The sequence below is a fragment of the Sus scrofa genome, chromosome 12, assembly GCF_054392235.1.
Source record: "Sus scrofa isolate SSC_HxYL_T2T_F1_AM1 chromosome 12, Sscrofa_HxYL_maternal_Yorkshire_Landrace_v2.0, whole genome shotgun sequence".
In the NCBI taxonomy this organism is placed as follows: Eukaryota; Metazoa; Chordata; class Mammalia; order Artiodactyla; family Suidae; genus Sus; species Sus scrofa.
The window spans coordinates 22,840,967-22,860,844 of NC_139394.1; the positions used below are offsets into that span (position 1 = coordinate 22,840,967).

Sequence of the window (19,878 nt, forward strand, 5' to 3'; positions counted from 1 at the left end):
ACCCCCACAGGAATCCCATTCTCAGCACCTCCATCTCCCTCTCACTCACAGACACTGACTGCTCTCCTCTAGACTCCTGGGTGTGTGGGGGGGGGGGAGGGGGTTGTGTGTGCATGTGTTGGGGGAAAGCAGGCAGAATCAGTGAATCCAGCAAAGTCTCTGTATAGCAAAGGCCGGCCTTGTGCAGACGCCAGCTGAGTATTTGGACTCCTGGGTTCCAATCCCAGCCCGGCTGCTCTCTACCTGCCCCTGAGCACCCTGCCGTCCCTGTCTGGGCTTTGCTTTCCCCCTAGAGTCAGGGATCCAACAGGCAACCTGGCCTCAACCCCGCGCTCCAGCCAGGCCTTTCCCCAAATCTAGAAACAAGAATAGGAGAGAAAGATGGTTCTGGCCCTTCTTCTTTCTCTCCCCCAAACTCAGGCACTGGGAGGGAGGTGGGGCGCCGGAGCTAGAGTGACGGCGGCCTTTGATTCTCTCAAGTGGTCAGAGAAAACCATTCTATAAAATTCCAGCCCTGGCCCACAAAGTGGGGGTGGGGTGGGGCGGGGCATGGGGACAGCAAGGTGACAATGGATATGGGCACTGAGGTCGGGTCCGGGCCCCTGGCCTCTTCTCGGGACCTCCTCTTAACTCTGCATAAACCCAGACACCAGATTCCCGGGTTGGGGGTGCCTGGGAGAGGAAAGCCAAGGTCGGGCGGAGGGGGGAAGAGGTGCGGTGCGAGGTGGGAGTTGAGGGGGGTGTGAGGGGAGGGGCAGCTGCACTTCTGAGAAACAGCTCGGGCGTCTCAGCAGCCCGCAGCCTAACCCCCTGCCTGCGGCTTCACAGCTCGCTCCTCTTGCCGCCCACGCCGCTCGGGGCCTCTCCGGGGGTCGACAGCCCCCGCGGAGGCGGCGGCTGCTAAGGAGCAGCGGCAGCTCCGGGGACAGCCGAGTGGAACCCATGGGACTTGGGGGTGGGGGTGGAAAATGGAAGAAAGCGTGGGTTGCGTGACACCCCAGGAGTGAAACGCCATCCCTCACTCGGGGTCCCGAGCACTGGACCTTGGCACGCCGCGTGTCCCCCCTCCTCCCCCAGCCCGGGTACTCTCCCATCACACCCCAAGCAGGATCCAGAAGTGAAACCGCTCAGGGTCACAGCCCAGCGCCGCTGCTGTGCCACGCCCCGCCCTTCCGGGCACTGCAGCCTTGCAGGATCTCCCAGCACTCGGGCGACTGCTGGGGAGGAAACTGGGGGAGGGGAAGGGGAAGTGCCGCGTGGGGCAGTCTGCAAAGCGAGGCCTTCTCTCCTGGGAGTGCCCGTCCGTAACCACTAGTGGGAACCTCTAGCGGCACAGACCTTAGCGGGAACCAAGGAAGAGGCGCCTGCACTTCCCACCATAGCCACTGGGTGTCGCTGCAGCCGCGCGGCTGAGCCGGCCCAGGCCGTCGGGAGGCGGGGGCGCGGGTCCAAAGGAGCTGGATGACCCGAGCCCACCGCCGCCTTCGCCCCCGAAGCATCCTCCGTGCTTGTTTGTGGCCTGCAGAACCTTCCTCCACCCGCCTGGTCTCTAGAGGCCTCCACCCGGCCCACAGGCTCTCAGCGAAGAGCAAATCAACCCCCTTGCCCCGCGACGGATGGGCTCATTGCTGTGGCCCCAAGCGAGCCTCCTTCGTCAGGCCAGAGGATAGACGACGCATCCTCGGCTGCCTTGGCGGGGCCGGATGTGCTGAAAGTCAGGCCTCCGGAGCTCGCCCCCTGGCAAAGCCGGCAGGCTTTTCCGCCGCAGAGCCGGAGGCGGCTCCCTCGAGCCCGGCGACCGCATCTCCCCAACTGCTCGGCTGGCGCCGGTCACTGCCACTGACTGCACACGGGCCGGATTGTTCCCCGGCGAGAAGGGGGAGGAAGAGCGAGCGGTGGGTGCAGATCAAGTGTTGGGGAGCCAGAGCGACTGCTGGATGGGTCCCCGCGTGCGTCCCCACTCCTACTCTCCCAGCCGCCCCTTCCCACCCGCAGCTCATCCCTTAGCTGTGTGGGACGGATGGCTCAGCTTGGGAGAAGGGAACGAAAAGACGGGAACCTGTATGGAATCGATGGGTGTAAGAGGGCTGTGGATGGGCCAAGGCTGGGAGAAAGGAGAGAGCCTGGAATCTTTTGGAAAATTGGGGAAGGTTCTGTCTGTTAGGAATGCCCACTTCTACACTGTTTTGGGTCTGACTCAGGGCGGAGTTGGGCAGGTAGATGCAGAGGAACACGTGCCCATTGGCTGGAGGTCTGTGGGATGGATCTGGCTCATTCTGTTCCTGTCTACAGCTAGCTTTCCTTCAAATTGCAGGGCCACAGGGCCCAGCTCCATTACAGAGATTCTAGGGGGATCCAGTTGGTGGTCCTAAAAGAATGGCATTGGGCGTTCCCGTTGTGGCTCAGCAGGTTAAGAGTCTGCCTAGTATCCATGAGGATGCGGTTTCCTATCTGGCCTTGCTCTGTTGCTTAAGGATCTTGCATTGCTGAGAGCTGCTGCGTACCTTGAAGACACAGCTGGGATCTGGTGTTGTGGCTGTGGCATAGGCAGACAGCTACAGCTCCGATTGGACCCCTAGCCTGGGAACCTCCATATGCCACTGGTGCAGCCCTGAAAAGACAAAAAAAAAAAAAAAAGAAGAAGAAGAAGAAGTGGCATTGGCATGCCACTCTCGGTGAGTCACACCCAAACCACCCTAAGACAGACGTACCCTGGCTAAAAACATACGGCTTACCATGAAAACACAGCATTGGCTAAATAACCCTCCAGGTGCCCAGTAAAGAAAAGCCTGCCCCTTCCCTGGGGCAGACACAGCCCTGCGAGAGGACACACACACAACCCCTGTCGGCCCAAATGGTCCCCACTTCCCAGCACACTTTCCTGTGTGGAGATCATTGGGGACTCCTGAGGACCAGCCTCAGCCTCAACCCTCAGGATCACCCACTACCCTATAGTCCTTTTTTTTTTTTTTTTTTTTTTTTTGGTTTTCTTCAGGGCCGCACCAGAGGCGTATGGAGGTTCCCAGGCTAGGGGTCCCCTTGGGGCTGCAGCTGCCAGCCTACACCACAGCCACAGCAGCATAGGATCTGAGCCACATCTGCAAACAATGCTGCAAGCTTGAAGCAACACTGGATCTTTACTCCACTGGGCGAGGCCAGGGATATAACCCACGTCCTCATGAATACTAGTCAGATTCTTAACCCCCTGAGCCACAATGGGAACGCCTCCCTTATAGCTCTAGACACCAGTCTGCAACATCATCTTCCCAAGATCCAACGCCCTCTTTTCCCTCCTCTCCCATCTCCCCACCCCAGCTGGAAGCTCAGAGTCCTTTGTCCTAAGAGGTCACTGCACACCTCACACCTAAGCCGCAAAGCTGAGGTTCTGCCAACAGGACAGGAAAACAGATTCTGCCAAAGACCCACCCTGCACTGTGCAAGTTGGGCCAACCTTTGCCCTCTCCGGGTCCCCTTTCCTGCCTGCTGGACCAGATTAGTGGTTTAGCAGTGGAAGCCTTTTTTCCAAATATACCATGAAACCAAATTCCCAGATATAAAGGTAGCGCTCCTACTCAACCTGCCCCCCAGCCGCTGCCGGAACCTGTGGACTCCAGGGAACTACTAGAAAACTGCTCTTGTAGACAGTTCAGAAGGATCCTTCTGAGTGGCCACGTGCTCTCTTGCCTCTCTCCTTTCCCTCTCCTTCCCTCCCTTCTCTGTGTGCCTGGCACCAGAGCAAGAGGAAGGAGCCAGACAAGGTCAGTGACCCAATGTTGAACTCTCAGAACTGTACCAAGAGGCCCTCCGCCCATGAACTTGGAAGCTGCGCAGGTTTCCTTGAATAGGATGTCTGTAGAGCAGAGGGAGCAGGAACCGGCCAGAGTTTGTCTCTCAGGATGCCCCGCCCAGGACATCCAGAAGAGGTGGGCTCCCCTTGAATCATGCCCACCTGTTCTGAGAGTCCAGAAAGTTGGCATCAGCCCTCCCTGCCCTCCACACCTGAGCAGGCAGGGAGGCCAACCCTGTGGCTACACCCTCCTACAGGCCCTTGGTGCTCTCCGGGATAGCTCTGTACCCTGGTGCCAGGCTCACAGCAGCCACACTACCCCAGGAGCCGGTGTCTATGATGTGCTGCAGGCCACTGAGGACCAGCCGCCTGCACGTGGGCCCTGCATCACCCTCTCCCAAGGCCTGGGTCCTCCTCATCCTCAGCAAGGGGGAATTATGGGGAATTTCCTTTTCTAAAGTCTTTTTCAGATTTCTCAAATGTTCTTTGTCTTTTGTCTTTTAAGGGCTGCACCCGAGGCATATGGAGGTTCTCAGGCTAGGGGTTGAATCAGAGCTGTAGCCACTGGCCGATGCCACAGCCACAGCAATTCAGGATTCGAGCCGCTTCTGCAACCTACACCACAACTCACGGCAACACCAGATCCTTAACCCACTGAGCAAGGCCAGGATGGAACCTGTGTCCTCATGTATACTAGTCAGGTTCGGTAACCACTGAGCCATGACAAGAACTCCTCAAATGTTCTTTGATAAACACATTTTATTTCATTTTATTTTGTCTTTTTAGGGCCACACCAGAAACATTTGGAGGTTCCCAGGCTAGGGGTCTAATCGGAGCTGTAGCCACCAGCCTACACCACAGCCACAGCAACACTAGATCCAAGCTGCATCTACGACCTACACTGCAGCTCATGGCAACGCCAGATCCTTAACCCACTGAGAGAGGCCAGGGATCAAACCTGTGTCTTCATGGATGCTAGCTAGTCGGGTTTGTTTCCACTGAGCCACAACGGGAAATCCTATAAACACATTTTAAAAATAATCAAACCCATGGAGTTCCCATCATGGCGCAGTGGTTAGTGAATCCAACTAGGAACCATGAGGTTGTGGGTTTGATCCCTGGCCTTGCTCAGTGGCTTAAAGATCCGGCGTTGCTGTGGCTCTGGTGTAGGCCGGCGGCTACAGCTCCAATTAGACCCCTAGCCAGGGAACCTCCATATGCTGCAGGAGCGGCCCTAGAAAAGGCAAAAAGACAAAAAAAAAAAAAAAAAAAAAAAAAAAAAAAGATATTAGGAAGTTCCTGTCATGACACAGCAGAAGCAAATCCGACTAGGAACCATGAGGTTGTAGGTTTGATTCCTGGCCTCACTCAGTGGGTTAAGGATCTGGTGTTGCTGTGAGCTGTGGTGTAGGTCAGACACGGCTTGGATCTGGCATTGCTGTGACTCTGCCGTAGGTCAGCAGCAACAGCTTTGATTGGACCCCTGGCCTGGGAACCTCCATATGCCATAGGTGCAGCTCTAAAAAGGACAAAAGACAAAAAAAAAAAAAAAAAAAAAAAAGGCATTAGGAGTTCCTATTGTGGCTCAGTGGAAACAAACCTGATTACTATCCATGAGGATGTGTGTTCGATCCCTGGCCCTACTCAGTGGGTTAAGGATCTGGCTGTGAGCTGCAGTGTAGGCTGCAAACACAACTCGGATCTAGTGTTGCTGTGGCTATAGTGTAGGCTGGCAACTGCAGCTCCTACTCAACTTCTAGCCTGGGAACTTTTATATGCCACACGTACGGCCCTAAAAATAAAAAAATAATAATAAAAATAAATAAATAAAAAGACATCACCTGAGGTGCCAGCTTCTACCCCCTCCACAAAGCCCCTGCCTCCCTCCCACCAGCCCAGATTTCCTCAGGCCTCTGCTATCTAGCACTGCAGTTCTCCTTGGCAGTGCTTTCTGCTGTCTGGCCTCTGTGGGTCAGGCTGCATCCTCAGAGCTGGGGAACCTTGCCTCTGAGATCTGGCCTCAGGGACCCTTGTCCCTTCCACTGTCAACTGCTCCCTGTGTCCTCCAGGAAGCCAGGGATCTCAGCCACTCACCAAGGATGACTAGTGGGATTCAGCCCAGGGTTGTGCCAGCTGCCACCTCCAAAGGCCCCCAGCAGTCCAGGCCCCTCAGAGTGGCTAGCACCGGGAAGGGTGGGGTAGAGAACAGAGGACAGGGCAAGGAAGGCCTATGTTCACCACGTACAAGAGGAGTTTCCGCCATGGCTCAGCGGGTTAGGAACCTGACATAGTGTCGGAGTTCTGTTGTGGAGCAGCGGAAACCAATCCGACTAGGAACCAGGAGGCAGCAGGTTCAATCCCTTGCTTCAATCAGTGGGTTAAGGATCTGATGTTCCCATGAGCTGTGGTGTGGGTTGCAGACACAGCTCAGATCCGGCGTTGCTGTGGCTCCGGCGTAGCTCCGATTCAACCCCTCGCCTGGGAACCTCCATATGCCACATGTGCAGCCCTAAAAAGACAATAATAATAAAATGGGAACCATATCTGTCTCACATACTCCGATCATCTGATTGACATAGAAGGGTCTTGTCTCCTTCCTTGTGCCTCAGGTAGTGAGGAGACACTGTGTCCTGTCTTTTTTCTTTGTTTTTGGCAGCCATGTGCAGCATCTTCATGTAGGAATCTCAGTTTCCAGACCAGGGATTGAGCTGAGGCTGCGGCGATGAAAGCACTTAAATCTCTGGATGTGCTCAAGAGAGGACTCATTTTAACCCCCTCGCTCTCACCCCAGCCTGGACCCCTAGCACCCAGGCTTTGGAAGTGGCCCTGGCCAGCCCACAGCCAGCACCAGCCAGCTCAAGCCCGAGGAGCAGCCGCTGATGGGATGGTTCTGGGAACCATGGCAGATGCCAGGTGGAAGGCAGCAGTTTGCCCTGGTCCTTGCCTCCTCAAATCCTGCTGAAAAGGAATAAACTCCGAAGTTTCCGTTGTGGCTCAGTGGTTAACGAATCCGACTAGGAACCATGAGGTTGCAGGTTGGATTCCTGGCCTCGCTCAGTGGGTTAAGGATCCAGCGTTGCTGTGAGCTGTGGTCACAGATGCAGGTGGCTACAGCTCCAATTTGACCCCTAGCCTGGGAACCTCCCTATGCCGCTGGTGGGGCCCTAGAAAAAGACAAAAAAAAAAAAAAAAAAAAAAAAAGCAACAAACTCTGGGAGTTTCCATCATGGTGCAGTGGAAATGAAGCTGATCCATATCCATGAGGATGCAGGTTCAATCCCTGGCCTCTCTCGGATCCAGTGTTGCCGTGAGCTGTGGTGTAGGTCGCAGACGAGGCTCGGATCCCTCCTTGCTGTGGCTGTGGCGTAGGCCGGCAGCTGCAGCTCCAATTCGACCCTGAGCATGGGAACGTCCATATACCTCAGGTGCAGCCCTAAAAAAGGGAGAAAGAAAGAAAGAAAAAATTCTGCACCCCTGCACCCCTCTCAGGACTAAGCTATAGTAAGCTTTTCAGGGTAAATCCTCACCCAGTAGATTCCAGGCAAAGGTGGATGTGGGCTTGCTGCCCATCTCTGTCTGCTGGGCCTGGTTCCCCAGCCGGGGATTAGCCAAGGTGGGGGCTGCTTCAGTCACGAGTGGCTGCTAAGGCTGCCAAGCCTGGTCCAGGATGTCTTTCTCAAGGTCACCTCAGGACAACGACCTCCCTTCCACCCCCAGCCAGAGACCAGGCTGCAGGGAAGGGAGGGGCTCTCCAGGGGAGGACCCCCTACAGGCCACGTGGGAATTCTACCTGGAATTCAGCCAGGCAAGGGTAGCAGCACAGCCCAGACCTGGGGTGAAATCCCAGTTCTCCCACTAGCTGTGATGTGGGGCAGTTGTCCTCAGCACATCAGCTTTTTCACCTACAAAATGGGATCCTGCCACCCCGTCCCCAACCAATCTTTTTTTTTTTTTTTTTTTGTTCTTTCTGCTATTTCTTTGGGCCGCTCCCGCGGCATATGGAGGTTCCCAGGCTAGGGGTCTAAATGGAGCTGTAGCCACTGGCCCACGCCAGAGACTGGGGGAGTGGGAGATCCTGCTGTGGCTCAGCGGAAACAAACCCCACTAGTACCCATGAGGAGTCAAGTTCGATCCCTGGCCTCACCCTGTGGGTTAAGGATTGCCGTGAGCTGTGGTGTAGGTTGCAGATGCGGCTCAGGTCAAGCTTACAGCTGCAGCTCCCATTCGACCCCCAGCCAGGGAACGTTCATATGCCCTACAGGTTCAGCCCGAAAAAGCAAAAAGGAAAGAAGAAAGGAAGAATGAAAGAAAAGATTGGGGAAGAAATTCTCCATTAAACTAAAGAAAAATTTTATCATAGGGTTTTCAATCTTATACCAAATTGGAGAATAATTTAATGAACCTGCCTGTACCCCTTACCCAGCTTCAAACAACTCATGGTCAACCCATGACTATACTCACACTCTCTGCCCTACCCTCTGGGTTATTTTAAAAGCAAAGCTGAGACATCATTTCACTTGAATCTCTTAAATGGGAAGACTTCAAAAACAAAAAACGAAAAACCCACAATGCCACCATTACCCTTTAAAAAGTTAACCATGACTTCCTAATAGTATCAGATAATCTCATCAGAGTTCAAATTTCCCCCAATTGCTCGTAAATGCTTTTTACAGTTCTCTGGTTTGGATTTGAATCAAATAGGTCAACACATTACATTTGCTCGATATGTCAAAATTTCTTGCAATCTAGAGATTTCCCATCTTTTCTTTTCTTGTAATTTTTTTGTTGTTGTTGAAAAAGAAACTGGGTTATTTGTTCTGTAGTTTCCCAATCCAGATTTTGGTAATTGCATCCCCATGTTTCATTTCATATGTTCCTCTATTCCCTCTATTTCTGCTAAACTAGTAGTTAGATCCAGGGAGTCTGATTTCTGGCAAAAATAATGCCCCGTTGGACTTCACACCTCTGGAGGGAGGACCTGTCTCTTTGTGATTTGAAGATTGAGCAGCAGGTTCAGGTGTTACCAACCTGGTACCTTTCTTATAAAGGTCCTCCCATCATGTTAAGAGCTCAAATGACATAAATCTTAGACAAAAACATAGACAGGGAATTCCTGCTGTGGCGCAGCAGGATCAGGGGCATCTCTGGAGGCAGGTTCGATCCCTGACCTGGTCCCGTGGGTTAAAGGATCTGGCGTTGCTGTAGGTGCGGCGTAGGTCCCAAATGCAGCTCAGATCTGATCCCTGGCCCGGACCTTCACATGGGTGGCCAGAAAAGAAACAAAACAAACAAACAAAAACAAAAGGAAAAAATAGACTAATACAGGCAGCGGACAGAGACCAGACCCTTCAGGGTCTATCTGGGTTTAAGTGGAAGCATGAGGGAGCAGGCAGATCGATGTTTTGGAAGGGTGACTTTGGACATTGAAGGATGGATTGGAGAAAGAAGCCGACTCAGCCAACTGAGTGCTATGGGATTCCATTACGGCTTTCTGGAGGGCGTAGAACCAACCCTAAGGACAGAAAGTGGGGAGTTCCCGTCGTGGCGCAGTGGTTAACGAATCCGACTAGGAACCATGAGGTTGCGGGTTCGGTCCCTGGCCTTGCTCAGTGGGTTAAAGATCTGGCGTTGCAGACGCGGCTTGGATCCCACATTGCTGTGGCTGTGGCGTAGGCCAGTGGCTACAGCTCCCATTCAACCCCTAGCCTGGGAACCTCCATATGCTGCAAGTGCGGCCCTAAAAAAAAAAAAAAAAAAAAAAAAAAAGGACAGGAAGCAGATCAGAGGCTGGGGAGGAGGGAGACGGCGCGGAGGGGGTGGGGCAGGTTGGGTTGGAGGCAAGGTAACGGAGCTGTCGGAGCTGTCGCTGACTTGTAGCTGGTGGACAGCGCCTGTGTCTTTGTCAGGACTCATTATCCCACCCAGCCCAGGAGGTGCTGAGGATCTGGATGCTCGCCAACTCCCAGGCTCTGTTAGAGCGCCCTCTGTAGCTTTGGGTCCCATCAGGAAATCGCACCCGGATGAGAGTGCCTTGTCCATTCAGTCTTTTTTTGTTGTCTTTTTAGGGCGGCACCTTCGGCATATGGAAGTTCCCAGACTAGGGGTCAAATCGGAGCTGTAGCTGCCAGCCAACGGCACAGCCACAGCAGTGCTGGATCCTTAACCCACTGAGCGAGGCCCAGGGATCAAACCTGCGTCTCATGGATGCCAGTCAGATTCGTTTCAGCTGAGCCACGACAGGAATGCCTCCATTCATTCAACGAGCAATTCTTGGACATCGACTCTGGGTCAGGCTCCATGCTGGGCACCAGAGACTGGCAGACAGCCAGAAGCACCTCAAGAAACATCCAGCCCGGCCGGTAGGCAGCCTCAATCCATCCGACACCTTCGCAGGGCCTTAACTGGGGCCGACCTTTCCCCTCCCCCTCTGCCCTCTTCCCCTCTCTGCTCCGGCCTAGCCAGGTGGTGCCAGAAAAAAACTCACAGCTGTACCAAAAAATAATCTTTATTGTCACTAGTATAAAACAGAGAAGATCAACTGGCCTCTCGGTCTGTACAAAGTGTGGGGCCTAAAGACCACCTGAGCTGCCCCCATCTCTCCCATAATGCCCTACCCCAGAGCGGTGCCCGGGAGCTCCGTGAAGGGGAGGGGTCCACCCCAGGGCCCTCCCTTAAGGAGAAGGCGAGGGTGGATGAGGCGAGGGGCTGGGGGCGGGGGGCACTTCGGCCTGAAAGAGGCAAGGAGCAGAGAACACCCAGGTCCTGGGTCTTCACGGTGAGCCTGTCCCTGCCTTCTTCATGCTCCGGGTCCATCCTATATGCGGAGGGGTGGCGGCGTGTGGCCTGGAGTGGCTGAGGCGCGGGCCCGCCTGCCTGGTGCTCAGAGGGCTACACGGGTGCAGCAGTGGCGCAGCAAGCAGGGCAGGATGCCGCGGTTCAGCTGGTGGAACTCCACGAGCTGCAGCAGGTCGGTGAAGCGAGTCTGGCCGTCGTCCATGCTGAAGTAAAGGCGACCCTCCTCCTCGCTCTGGGGTGAGCGGCCAGAGGGGTGGCAGGTCAGGGAGGGGCGCCAGGCTGCGGGAGCTCCCTCCTGGGCCAGGGCTGAAGTCCCCCAGTGCTTTCGCAGGAGAAAGCAAAGAACAGGAGATCCCAGACCCGGGGGTGGGGGGTGGGGTGGGGGGCAGGGAGGGGATGCCTCTTGAGAGGGCCTGAGAGGAGGACAGGGTGCTGGCAGTCCTGTGTCTCCACTGCAGGAACCCGGGACTACTCACTGGCAGGATAAGGTAATGCTTGACTTTCTGCACGTGGCACAGAGAGAGGACAAAGCCCTGTGGGTTCCGCTGACTCTCTCGGACCAGGAACAGGCTGCCAGGAGACAGGGCACCATGACCCAAAGACACAGGGCTGCCACTTCGACTGAGGTCTCTGCCCGGCCCAGCACTGCCCCTTACCCGTCTACCAGGCCCTGCTGCCCGATGAGCCGCTGGCTCTCCTCGCGGGAAATGCGTCCATGGAACCAAGGCTGGGTGCGGTGGATGGCTGGGGTGAAGGGAGGCAGATGGACGGTCACTCCGGGGCAGGGACCCTCGTTCTAACCACCCCCACTGGGGGCGCTCAGAGAAGCCACGGCAGCCCCACCCCTGGGGACGCTGGGCCCTCACCCACCTGCACTGAGGCTCGTGCCTGAGGATGGGGTGGGCAGGCTGAGGCGGTGGTTCGTCTTCTTCTGCAACACAGTGGGGGACACAAGGGGTCAGGGCGTGGCTGGGGGATCAGCGGCCCCTCAGGGATACAGAGCCCTCCTTCTGAAGCTGCCCCCCACCCCCCGGCCCTCCCTTTCATCTTCCCACTCCATGGAACCTCGTGTGGGGAGCAGTTCCCAGGATCGACATGCAGATGAATGCAAACCCTCACCCTCCAGGCCTGGGCCTCCTCCAGGGCGGCACTCAGAGCCTCCCGGGGGTTCTCGATGACACGACCAGCATGGCCGGAGAAGTCCATGGCCACCAGCGTGTTGTCCGAGACGCTCCTCTGCAGGTGGGAGAGGATGGGGTGGGTGGAGGGGCAGAACAGGACCAGACTATTCCTGGCACAGGGCTTGGGTGCCTCCCCCGACCCATCCCCCGCTAACACCCCTGTGCTCACTCACCAAGGGTGGGGAACCTGCACAGGACGGGCGCAGGTGGCGGGACTGTGCCTGCTGGTAATTCTTATACAGCTGCACCCCATACTGGGGGATGGAGAGAGAACGAGGTGATGGGGGGGCTGGGCCATGACACCCCCCAGACCAGGTCTTCCCAAGGGCAGGTCTCTATCTCTGCCCCTGGATAAGGGGCTTCCTAAACCAGAGCTGTGACTCCAGCTTTGGACCAAGGATTCTTTTTTTCCTTTTACAGCCGCGCTTGTGGCATATGGAAGTTTCTAGGCTAGGGGTCGAATTGGAGCTGTAGCTGCCAGCCTACACCACAGCCACAGCCATGCCGGATCTGACCTACACTGCAGTTTTCGGCAACACTGGATCCTTAACCTACTAAGGAAGGATGCATCCTCACAGACGCTATGCCAGGGTCTTAACCCACTAAGCTGCAACAGGAACTCCAGACCAAATTCCAAGAGAGCAAGGCTGTGATGCCCCCTCCTTCTAGAGACTTCCTGAGGGCAAAGCTATAACTCCTGCCTGACACCAGGGATCCTGAGATGGGCCCAGGCCAGGATCTCACCTTGAAGAGGCGGAAGGCAGCTAACCAGCAGGTACGGCTCTGCTCGTCCTCGCTGCAGAAGATGCGAAGGCCCTTGTGGCCATTTCGAAGCTTGTTTGGCTGTGGGGAGAGGAAACTGGCTGGTCCCACATCTGCCTAGACCAGGTATCGTTTCCTGTCTCCGTGGGGAGAGGAAACTGGCTGGTCCCACATCTGCCTAGACCAGGTATCATTTCCTGTCTCCGTGGGGTAGGGCAGGGAGCAGGGAGAGGGGTCTGGGTGTCCCCGAGGGAGCTCAGAAGCCCCAGCTAGGTTCCCCAAGCCTGAGCAGCTCCCACTCCCTGCCAGGCCAGGCCACACTCTTCACCTTGATGCAGAAGCCGAAGTCCGTGGGCATCCCGTACAGCTTGCGGCCCTGGGTCACCACGTACACATTGGACTCGTTCACATCGGCCACATACTGCAGGTGCCTCGGATCCTGGGCAGTGGGAGGGAGCGGGACTTGGTTCAGGCAGGCCCATCCCCCATCACTGCCCCCCTAAGCCATGGGGAGGAGGGGACAGAGGGATGCAGAGAAGTGCCCGGGGTCACCCATCGAATAGAAGTAGAGCTGGGACTTGAACTCAGTTCATCTGTCTCTCCCACTGCTACCTCCTGGGGCAGGTAAGCTGGGAGGGAAAGGGGACCTGTGAGTCTCAGGGCCTGGGGGCCAGCCCAGGGGCGGGGGGAATAAGGTCCAGGAGCTCCAACAGAAGGACCAGGGAGGGGGTGTCGAGGGGCTGGGGGCTGTCACCCTCGAGATCTCACCTTGGAGGTGCCCTTGGTGGAGTAATAGAGGCCAGACCGGCGTAGGAAGCAGAAGAAGCGTTTCCAGAGCTTGCGTCCTGAGCCCCGTAGCTGCAGGAAGCCCTGGATCTCTGGGAAACTGCCTGCATTCAGGAAATTCTGAGGCCAGAGGAGAACAAGAAGAGGGTGAGCGGCCCAGAGGTGGAGATGCACACACACACACACACACACACTCACACACATACACACACGCCTTTGCAAGAGGTACTCCGCGTGCATTTATTTTCCTCATTTAGTAAATGAAGAAACTGATATCCACGCAGGAAAAGTGACTTGTCCACCATCCCTTAGGGCTGCACTGGGCTTTCCACCTCATAGAGGGAAGGGCCAGGCTTCAAGGCCAAGAAACACTGGCTGATCCCGGGAATCACAGACACGCTGTGAGATGGGGCCGTCCCCTCACCTGGATGAGGTCTTCGTGGGACAAGCCCGTGTGGGCGTCCAGACAGCTGGACACCATCTTCTCTGGGAACAGGGAGTGCTGGGGGAGAAAGGAGCCAGGAGTCAGGGATGGAGGGTCCAGGCTGGGGATCAGGATGTCCTGGTGCCCAGACGCCCCCCCCCCACACCCCCTCCCCGGCCAGCAAAACACTCACTGGGGCATTCTTGAACAGTTCATACTTGGCGAAGTTTTTCCTGAAGACAAAGCGGCTGTCTCCGCCAATGGGCCAGGCAGCCTGCACTTCCACCACTGACTCATGGTCCTCCAAGCCCCGCTCTGGGGTCAAGGGCGAGAAGCAGGGGTGAGTGGGGACCAGCCAGGCCTCCCCGATGAGCCCAAGCTGTGAAGTGTCGCCTCCTGGGCCAGGCAGCCCCCCTGCTCCCCAACTCACCCAGTGCTAGGTGGGGGTGGCACTCCACCAGCCCCCAGTTCTCGTCGCTCAGGGCGTGAGACCGCTGCACGAGCATCTCGCACACGTAGCGAGCCGTGGCGCCCGCCGCCACCTCCACCGAGCGGCAGGCCCCGTCTTCACTGTACACCTTTATAACCTGCATCCCAGGAACGGCGGACGGCTCCAGAGGGGCAAGGCGTGGCCCTTTCCCTTCCCCCATCTGCTCTACCCTCGGGGACCCGGGACCAAATCCCCCCACCTCCTCCAAAGTGACACTTACATCCACCCCACGCTCCCTGCCTTCTCTTTCCCAGGACAACTCACGTGGGGGCGGCTGGCGTCTCGAGGGAGCAGCCCCCTTGCACTGGAGGGCCCCCCAAGGATGGGGGTCTGTGAAGGAGGGCTGCAGAGCTCGGGGAAGGGGTTGGGGATGGCGGGTAGAGAGGTTGACCGCAGCTCCTCCTCTCGAAGTTTCCTGGGGACAGAAGTGACAGTGAGCTTTTGTGCACTAGCCCAGGGCTGACTGCTCCCGCGAGCCCTCCCCAGCCATCACCCCCATTTTACCTGCTGGTCGGAATGGGCAGAGGCTGGGACCTCTTTACCTCCCCAGACAGAGGGACATCGGGAGATGGGGGCGTCCCAGGAGGGGTCCCAGGGGCGGGGTACAGGTCCTCCGGGGAGCTGCTGAGATGAGACGGAGACAGACCCAGCTCCATGACATCTGAGGGAGAAGAAAGGGCTGACGCAGCGGCTCCTGTGCCCTTGTCCTGGAAAGAGGGACCAAGAGGACCCAGACCGCCTGACGTCACCCAGCTGTCAAGGGGCGCTTCAGTTTACACAGCACCTCGCTGCTCCTCCTATAACGAGGGTTTCCTGGAGCCTTTGGGGAAGGGTAGAATGAGCCCATTGACAAGAGGGGACACTGAGTCCCTGAGAAGGAAGCATTTTTGCCCCATCACAGGTGAACCAGGGAGGAGGATTGGGTGTTTGGACTCTGAGTCCAGTGCTCTTCCTTTGGCCCTGAGTTACCCAAGGGAAGAGCTATGAGGGTCCCCCTGCCACAAGCCAGGCAGCAGCAACAGACTCCATGACCCACAGATGGTCTGGGGCTCGGTATCTCTCAAGGTCACCACTTCATTTCCAAATGCGGGGCGCTCACTCCTCTGGGCTCTGCCCCAGGCTTTTCCAGCGCTTTGTTGCCAGAGCCTGTTGTGGCAACGCCTGCCCAAGCGCTGAGTGATGCACAGAAAAAGAGAAGGAGGAACCAGGAGGGCCAGAGGTGGCCTCAGTGGTGGTGGGAGGGAGAAGGCTAGCCTGGGGGCCTGGGCCCCAGCAGCCCCCAAACCTTGTGTGTCTTCCCGGGTTCCTCCTACCCCACTTTCTTGAGGCCTCCATGCCAGAGTTACTTCCTCCAAGAAGCCTTCCTGGCTTGTCCACATTCAGACCGAAGAGCTCCCTCTGGACCCTGGGCTGGGGCCTCTGCATCAATTACTGTGCACCTGTTGTATCCACCCGCTGGTCTCAAGATGCCCGGCCACCCCAGGCAAGGCCAGGGTCTTATCACTCGCACATGCTACAAGGCTCCCAGGACAAGCAAGGATATTAGAGATGGGCAAAGATGCCCCTTGGAGGGTAGAGAGGGATTGCAGCTCCCTCCTCCACAGGAACCAAACCCTTTTGGCTGGGCCGAGACCTGGGCAGACCTGGTAGAACTTCAGCCCCCTGCCTGCTTTCGGGATGCTAGACCAGTGGCCAAAGGGATCCCCCCAGCCCCCAGGATGAAGCAGGTCCCTGACTTTTAAGTGAGGGCATGAAGATTTTGGTGGGAGGGGGAGACAGGTGAGTCAGGGTGGGGCGGGACAGCACTGCCTGGGGCTCTCCATTCAACCTTGACTCATCCGCACAACTTCCTGGCTTAGGAGAAGCACAAACAACCCTGCCTCTACCCACCCCCTCCACTCCCGCCCCCAACATAGGCGCCTGGGAGGAATGGGGGAGGGCCGGGAACAGGATGGGGGAGGAGGATGCAGGGCCTGAGGCTCCTCTGACTTCATCTCTCCTCCCCACCTGCGGCACAGCTCCGACTCCTCCAGTCCAGGTGGGACTGGCAATGGGACCTACTATGGGCTCCTGGCCACTAGCCCAGCCCAAGAGCCCCCTCACCCAGGAGGGAGAGAAAAAAGACCTGGCCCGGATTCAGAAGCCCATCTGAAATGGAGTTAACCTCTCCGGGGTGCCCCTCACTCTACATGCAGCAACATCCTCGCCTGTCTGGCCAGAGGTGTACTCAGGAGCAGGAGTGGAAAGTCAAGAACAGGAGTTTCCGTTGTGGTGTAGGGGAAAAGAATCCGACTAGTGTCCAGGAGGATGCGGGTTCGATCCCTGGCCTCACTCAGTGGGTAAAGGATCTGGCGTTGCTGTGAGCTGTGTTGTAGGTCAGGGCCCCGCCCCGGAGCTTGGATCCCTCTTTGCTGTGCCTGTGGTGTAGGCCGGCAGCTGCAGCTCCGATTTGACCCCTAGCCTGGGAACTTCCATATGCTGTGGGTGCGGCCCTAAAAAGCAAAAAAAAAAAAAAAAAAAAAAAAAAAGAAAGAAAGAAAGAAAAAAGAAAGTCAAGAACATACAAGAGGACTGACAGGCCGGCAGGGAGGGAGAGCAGGGTCCTGCCGGAAAGGGGACCCCACGCCCACCGGGCGCCCATCCACACCAAACACAGGGCCCCCTCCCACCCCCAGCCTCCTCTCTGGCAAACAGCCCTGGTGACTTTATTCCAGGGAGGACTAGGGGAGGGGCTGCAAGAGAGATGAGGTGGGAGTAGAACCGGGTCCTAGCCCTGGAGCCTGGGCAGCGCACCCCCCCACCCAGCCCCCTCCGCATCCACAAGACTCTCAAGCTTTCAAACTGGGTCCCTCGCTAAAGGCTCTGTTTAAACAACTAGCCTCGCAACTCCATCTGTCCCCTCAACACTGCGTCTCGCTCGTACCTGCGGCTTCCCCAGGAGCCTCTCCTGTCCCGGCGGCTCCAGCCCCACCCTCTTGCCCGCCCTCCCGGCCTCCTGCCTCCTTGTTTACTTCCTGAATCTGGCCCCACCTGGCTGGCCCCGAGGGCGGGTGGCAGGGCCCACAGTCTAGGGCCGGGAGAAAACAAGGCCACCTTCCGTGCCTCCCAGGTGGGGGGAGGGGCCGGAACAGCCGAAGCCTGAACCCCCGCCGGGAGGAGGCGGGAAGGCGCCCTCCAGGCCCAGGACCCCGCGCCCCCTCCCTGGAGCGGGGGGGAGGCCTTACCTGTCGGGGAGCTCTTAGGGCGAGGGCCCAGGTGAGGAGGCGGGAAACCCCTAGGTGACCCGGAGTTGGGGGGAGGGCCCGGGACCCTGAGGCCCCGCCCACTCCCTCACTAAGGGGAAAAAACACCCAATGGGAGTGAGGGGGGGCAGCTCTTTTAAAGTTTAATTTGGGAAGAATGCTAGAGTGTCTGCGAAGTTAATCATTACAGGCCGCTTGCCTTCACGGGGGGCCCCCCCAGCAGGAGAGCAGGGGGAGAGGGGAGAGCAGAGTCCAGGACGGGCAGACCAAGAGGGGGCAATCCCGAGGGACAGCGGGGTTGGAAGGACTGACGATGGCGGGCAGGTGCACTCTCCATCCCCGACCTGCCCGGGAGGCCCAGACTCGGACCCGGGTCTTTCCCCAGCCGCTTCAGACAAGGCACTCGCCCCCGCCCCAGGCACGCGCGCACACACTCCCCAGCACCCCCACACACACACACACACACACACGCACACGGCACTGCGGATCCCCCCCGCATCTAACCCTCCAGTCTACCGAGACCACATCTTTCGGAAGCCAGGAGGGACCCCCCGCCTGTCCCACCCCCACCGTCCCATCCGAGGGCATCCTTGTGGCCGAGTGGGGGCTACACTCCAGAGAGACGGCGTTCTGGCAGTTTAGGGAATCCTTGTCCCTTACTGCCCTCCAAATTGAGGGTGCCCCCGTGGCCCCTGGCAGTTTAGGGAACCCTTGTCCCTTACTGCCCTCCAAATTGAGGGTGCCCCCGTGGCCCCCGCGGAGACGACTCTCTTTCATAAAGACTTGGGGGAACTCAAGCTGCGGTCAAATCAGACAGAGCAAGAGAGAGACTTGGGGCAGCTCCCTCGGTATCTGGACCCTCCCCTCTCAGCTCTCTTTCTGGGAATGTGGGGAGGGGCTAGTTTCAGCGGGAAAACCGCGTCTCCAGGAGGCGAGAATCTGTGATCTCGCTTCCCGGCCCCGTCAGCTGGTGAGTGTGCGTTTGGGATGGGGGCGACCTGGGTGCGGGGAGTTGCGGAGAGGGTCGGGAGGAGCCGGGAGGGCAGGAGATGAGAGTAGGGAAAGACTGAGGGCAGCTGGTGAGGAGGGGGCGGGATGGGAGGCTGGAGGAAAAGAGAAAGTGAGGCCGCCAGAGCAACCCAGCAGGAGGCCGAATCTTTTTCCATATGGACCCTGGGGCTCCCCACCCCCAAGATGAAGTGTCCGCTTTGGTCCTTACCTGGACCCTGGGCGTTGGTACACCGGGCTGGGGCCACCGATTTAAGGAGGAAGACGCCAAGCCCTTAACTACCTGTCCTCCTCCTGTCCCCGCCCTGGCCTGACATCACTGAGCGAGGAAGGGAAGGGGGAGCCAGGCAGACGCCTGGCCGCCCACCTGGGCAGCCAGCCAGCCAGCTCTTGGCCCTGAGACTGGCACAGCCTGGGGCCCTGGTGCGGCTAGAGGTGGGAGCAAGTTGTCTTCTGGGACGAATCTCCGTCCCCTTACCTGGAAGAGCCCCAGCAGGAGTCGCAGGACACAGGGGCTGAAGTCCGGCTCTGTCTAGGAACCTCAGGTACCTGGACTTGATTTCAAATCGGCTCCCTCTATTCTACAGGTGGTAGGAGGGTGTCCTGACTTTGGGCACAGAAGGAGGGGGAAGGCTGAGCCCTGTTGTCCAGGCACCTTGCCCAGGGAAACAAATTATCTTGGGCAGGTGGGGGCGGGGCACGGGGGAGGGGCGTGGGAGGAGGAAGCCCAGGAGGAGGGGCGGGGCCTCCCCAACACTACGCTGGCTGGGATTGTTTTTGTCCTTAGGCTGGCAGCAGGTGACTGGGGAGAGGCGATTGAACTGAACTGAGCAGCCCGAGAGCGAAGGTCCTCACCACCTGGGAGGGAGAGGCTGGGGGCTAGAAGGTCAGGGGAAAGGGCCCCGCCCACCCTTCCCAAACCTGGAATGTTCATTGGCCAATTTAGGGGGCTTGACTGCAGCTCTGGGGCCTACCCCCCTGGGGCAAAGGGCGACTCTTCGAAAGCCGGAGGCCAGCCAGAGGGGTGTCCAGCAACTTGGCCTGCCCCTTGACCTCCAGCCACAGTCTGGCCACCCAGCCTGCATCCTGGCCCCTCGGAGGCACCTGGGCTAAATCCTGTCTTCTGAGCAAAGTCCAGGGTCTCAGTCTCCTGAAATCCAAGGGGTTAGACGAGGTCCCCTGGTGAGAGGAGTGATTTGGGGAAAGCTCTGGCCAGGTGCTAGGGGACTCCCCTTGCGCTCTCCTTCAGCACTAGGCAAACACAACGGTGAAGAGCCCGCCTGAGAGGCTGAGATCAAAGACAGTAGCCACCTCCCAGCCCAAGCGGGTGACAGTTGGATAAACAAACAATTCATAGGGGTGATAAGAGGTCTGCCCCCCCCCGGGGGGGGGGCGTGGAGGAG

At 57.8% G+C, this 19,878-nt stretch overlaps 1 protein-coding gene across 9 annotated transcripts; it reads right to left on the reverse strand.

Moving 5' to 3' along the window:
- Positions 1 to 10,276: 10,276 nt before the first annotated feature.
- GRB7 (growth factor receptor bound protein 7) lies at positions 10,277 to 19,145 on the reverse strand. 9 transcript variants are annotated; one of them, XM_021067040.2, is made up of 15 exons: positions 18,954 to 19,145; positions 14,730 to 14,886; positions 14,490 to 14,640; positions 14,166 to 14,322; positions 13,929 to 14,050; positions 13,736 to 13,813; positions 13,294 to 13,431; positions 12,854 to 12,964; positions 12,508 to 12,606; positions 11,937 to 12,017; positions 11,702 to 11,818; positions 11,453 to 11,513; positions 11,239 to 11,326; positions 11,059 to 11,152; positions 10,277 to 10,814 (listed from the first exon to the last, which is right to left on the reverse strand). In XM_021067040.2, exons 2-15 carry the CDS (start codon positions 14,879 to 14,881, stop codon positions 10,668 to 10,670), a joined length of 1,596 nt encoding a protein of 531 aa, XP_020922699.2. In that variant the 5' UTR covers positions 14,882 to 14,886; positions 18,954 to 19,145; the 3' UTR covers positions 10,277 to 10,667. The 9 variants fall into 9 exon arrangements, with proteins under 9 accessions (XP_020922699.2, XP_084840785.1, XP_020922698.2 ...); XM_084984659.1 differs by having other exon boundaries at positions 14,730 to 14,932; XM_021067039.2 differs by lacking the exon at positions 18,954 to 19,145 and adding an exon at positions 18,687 to 18,729.
- Between the last annotated feature and the right edge of the window lie 733 nt (positions 19,146 to 19,878).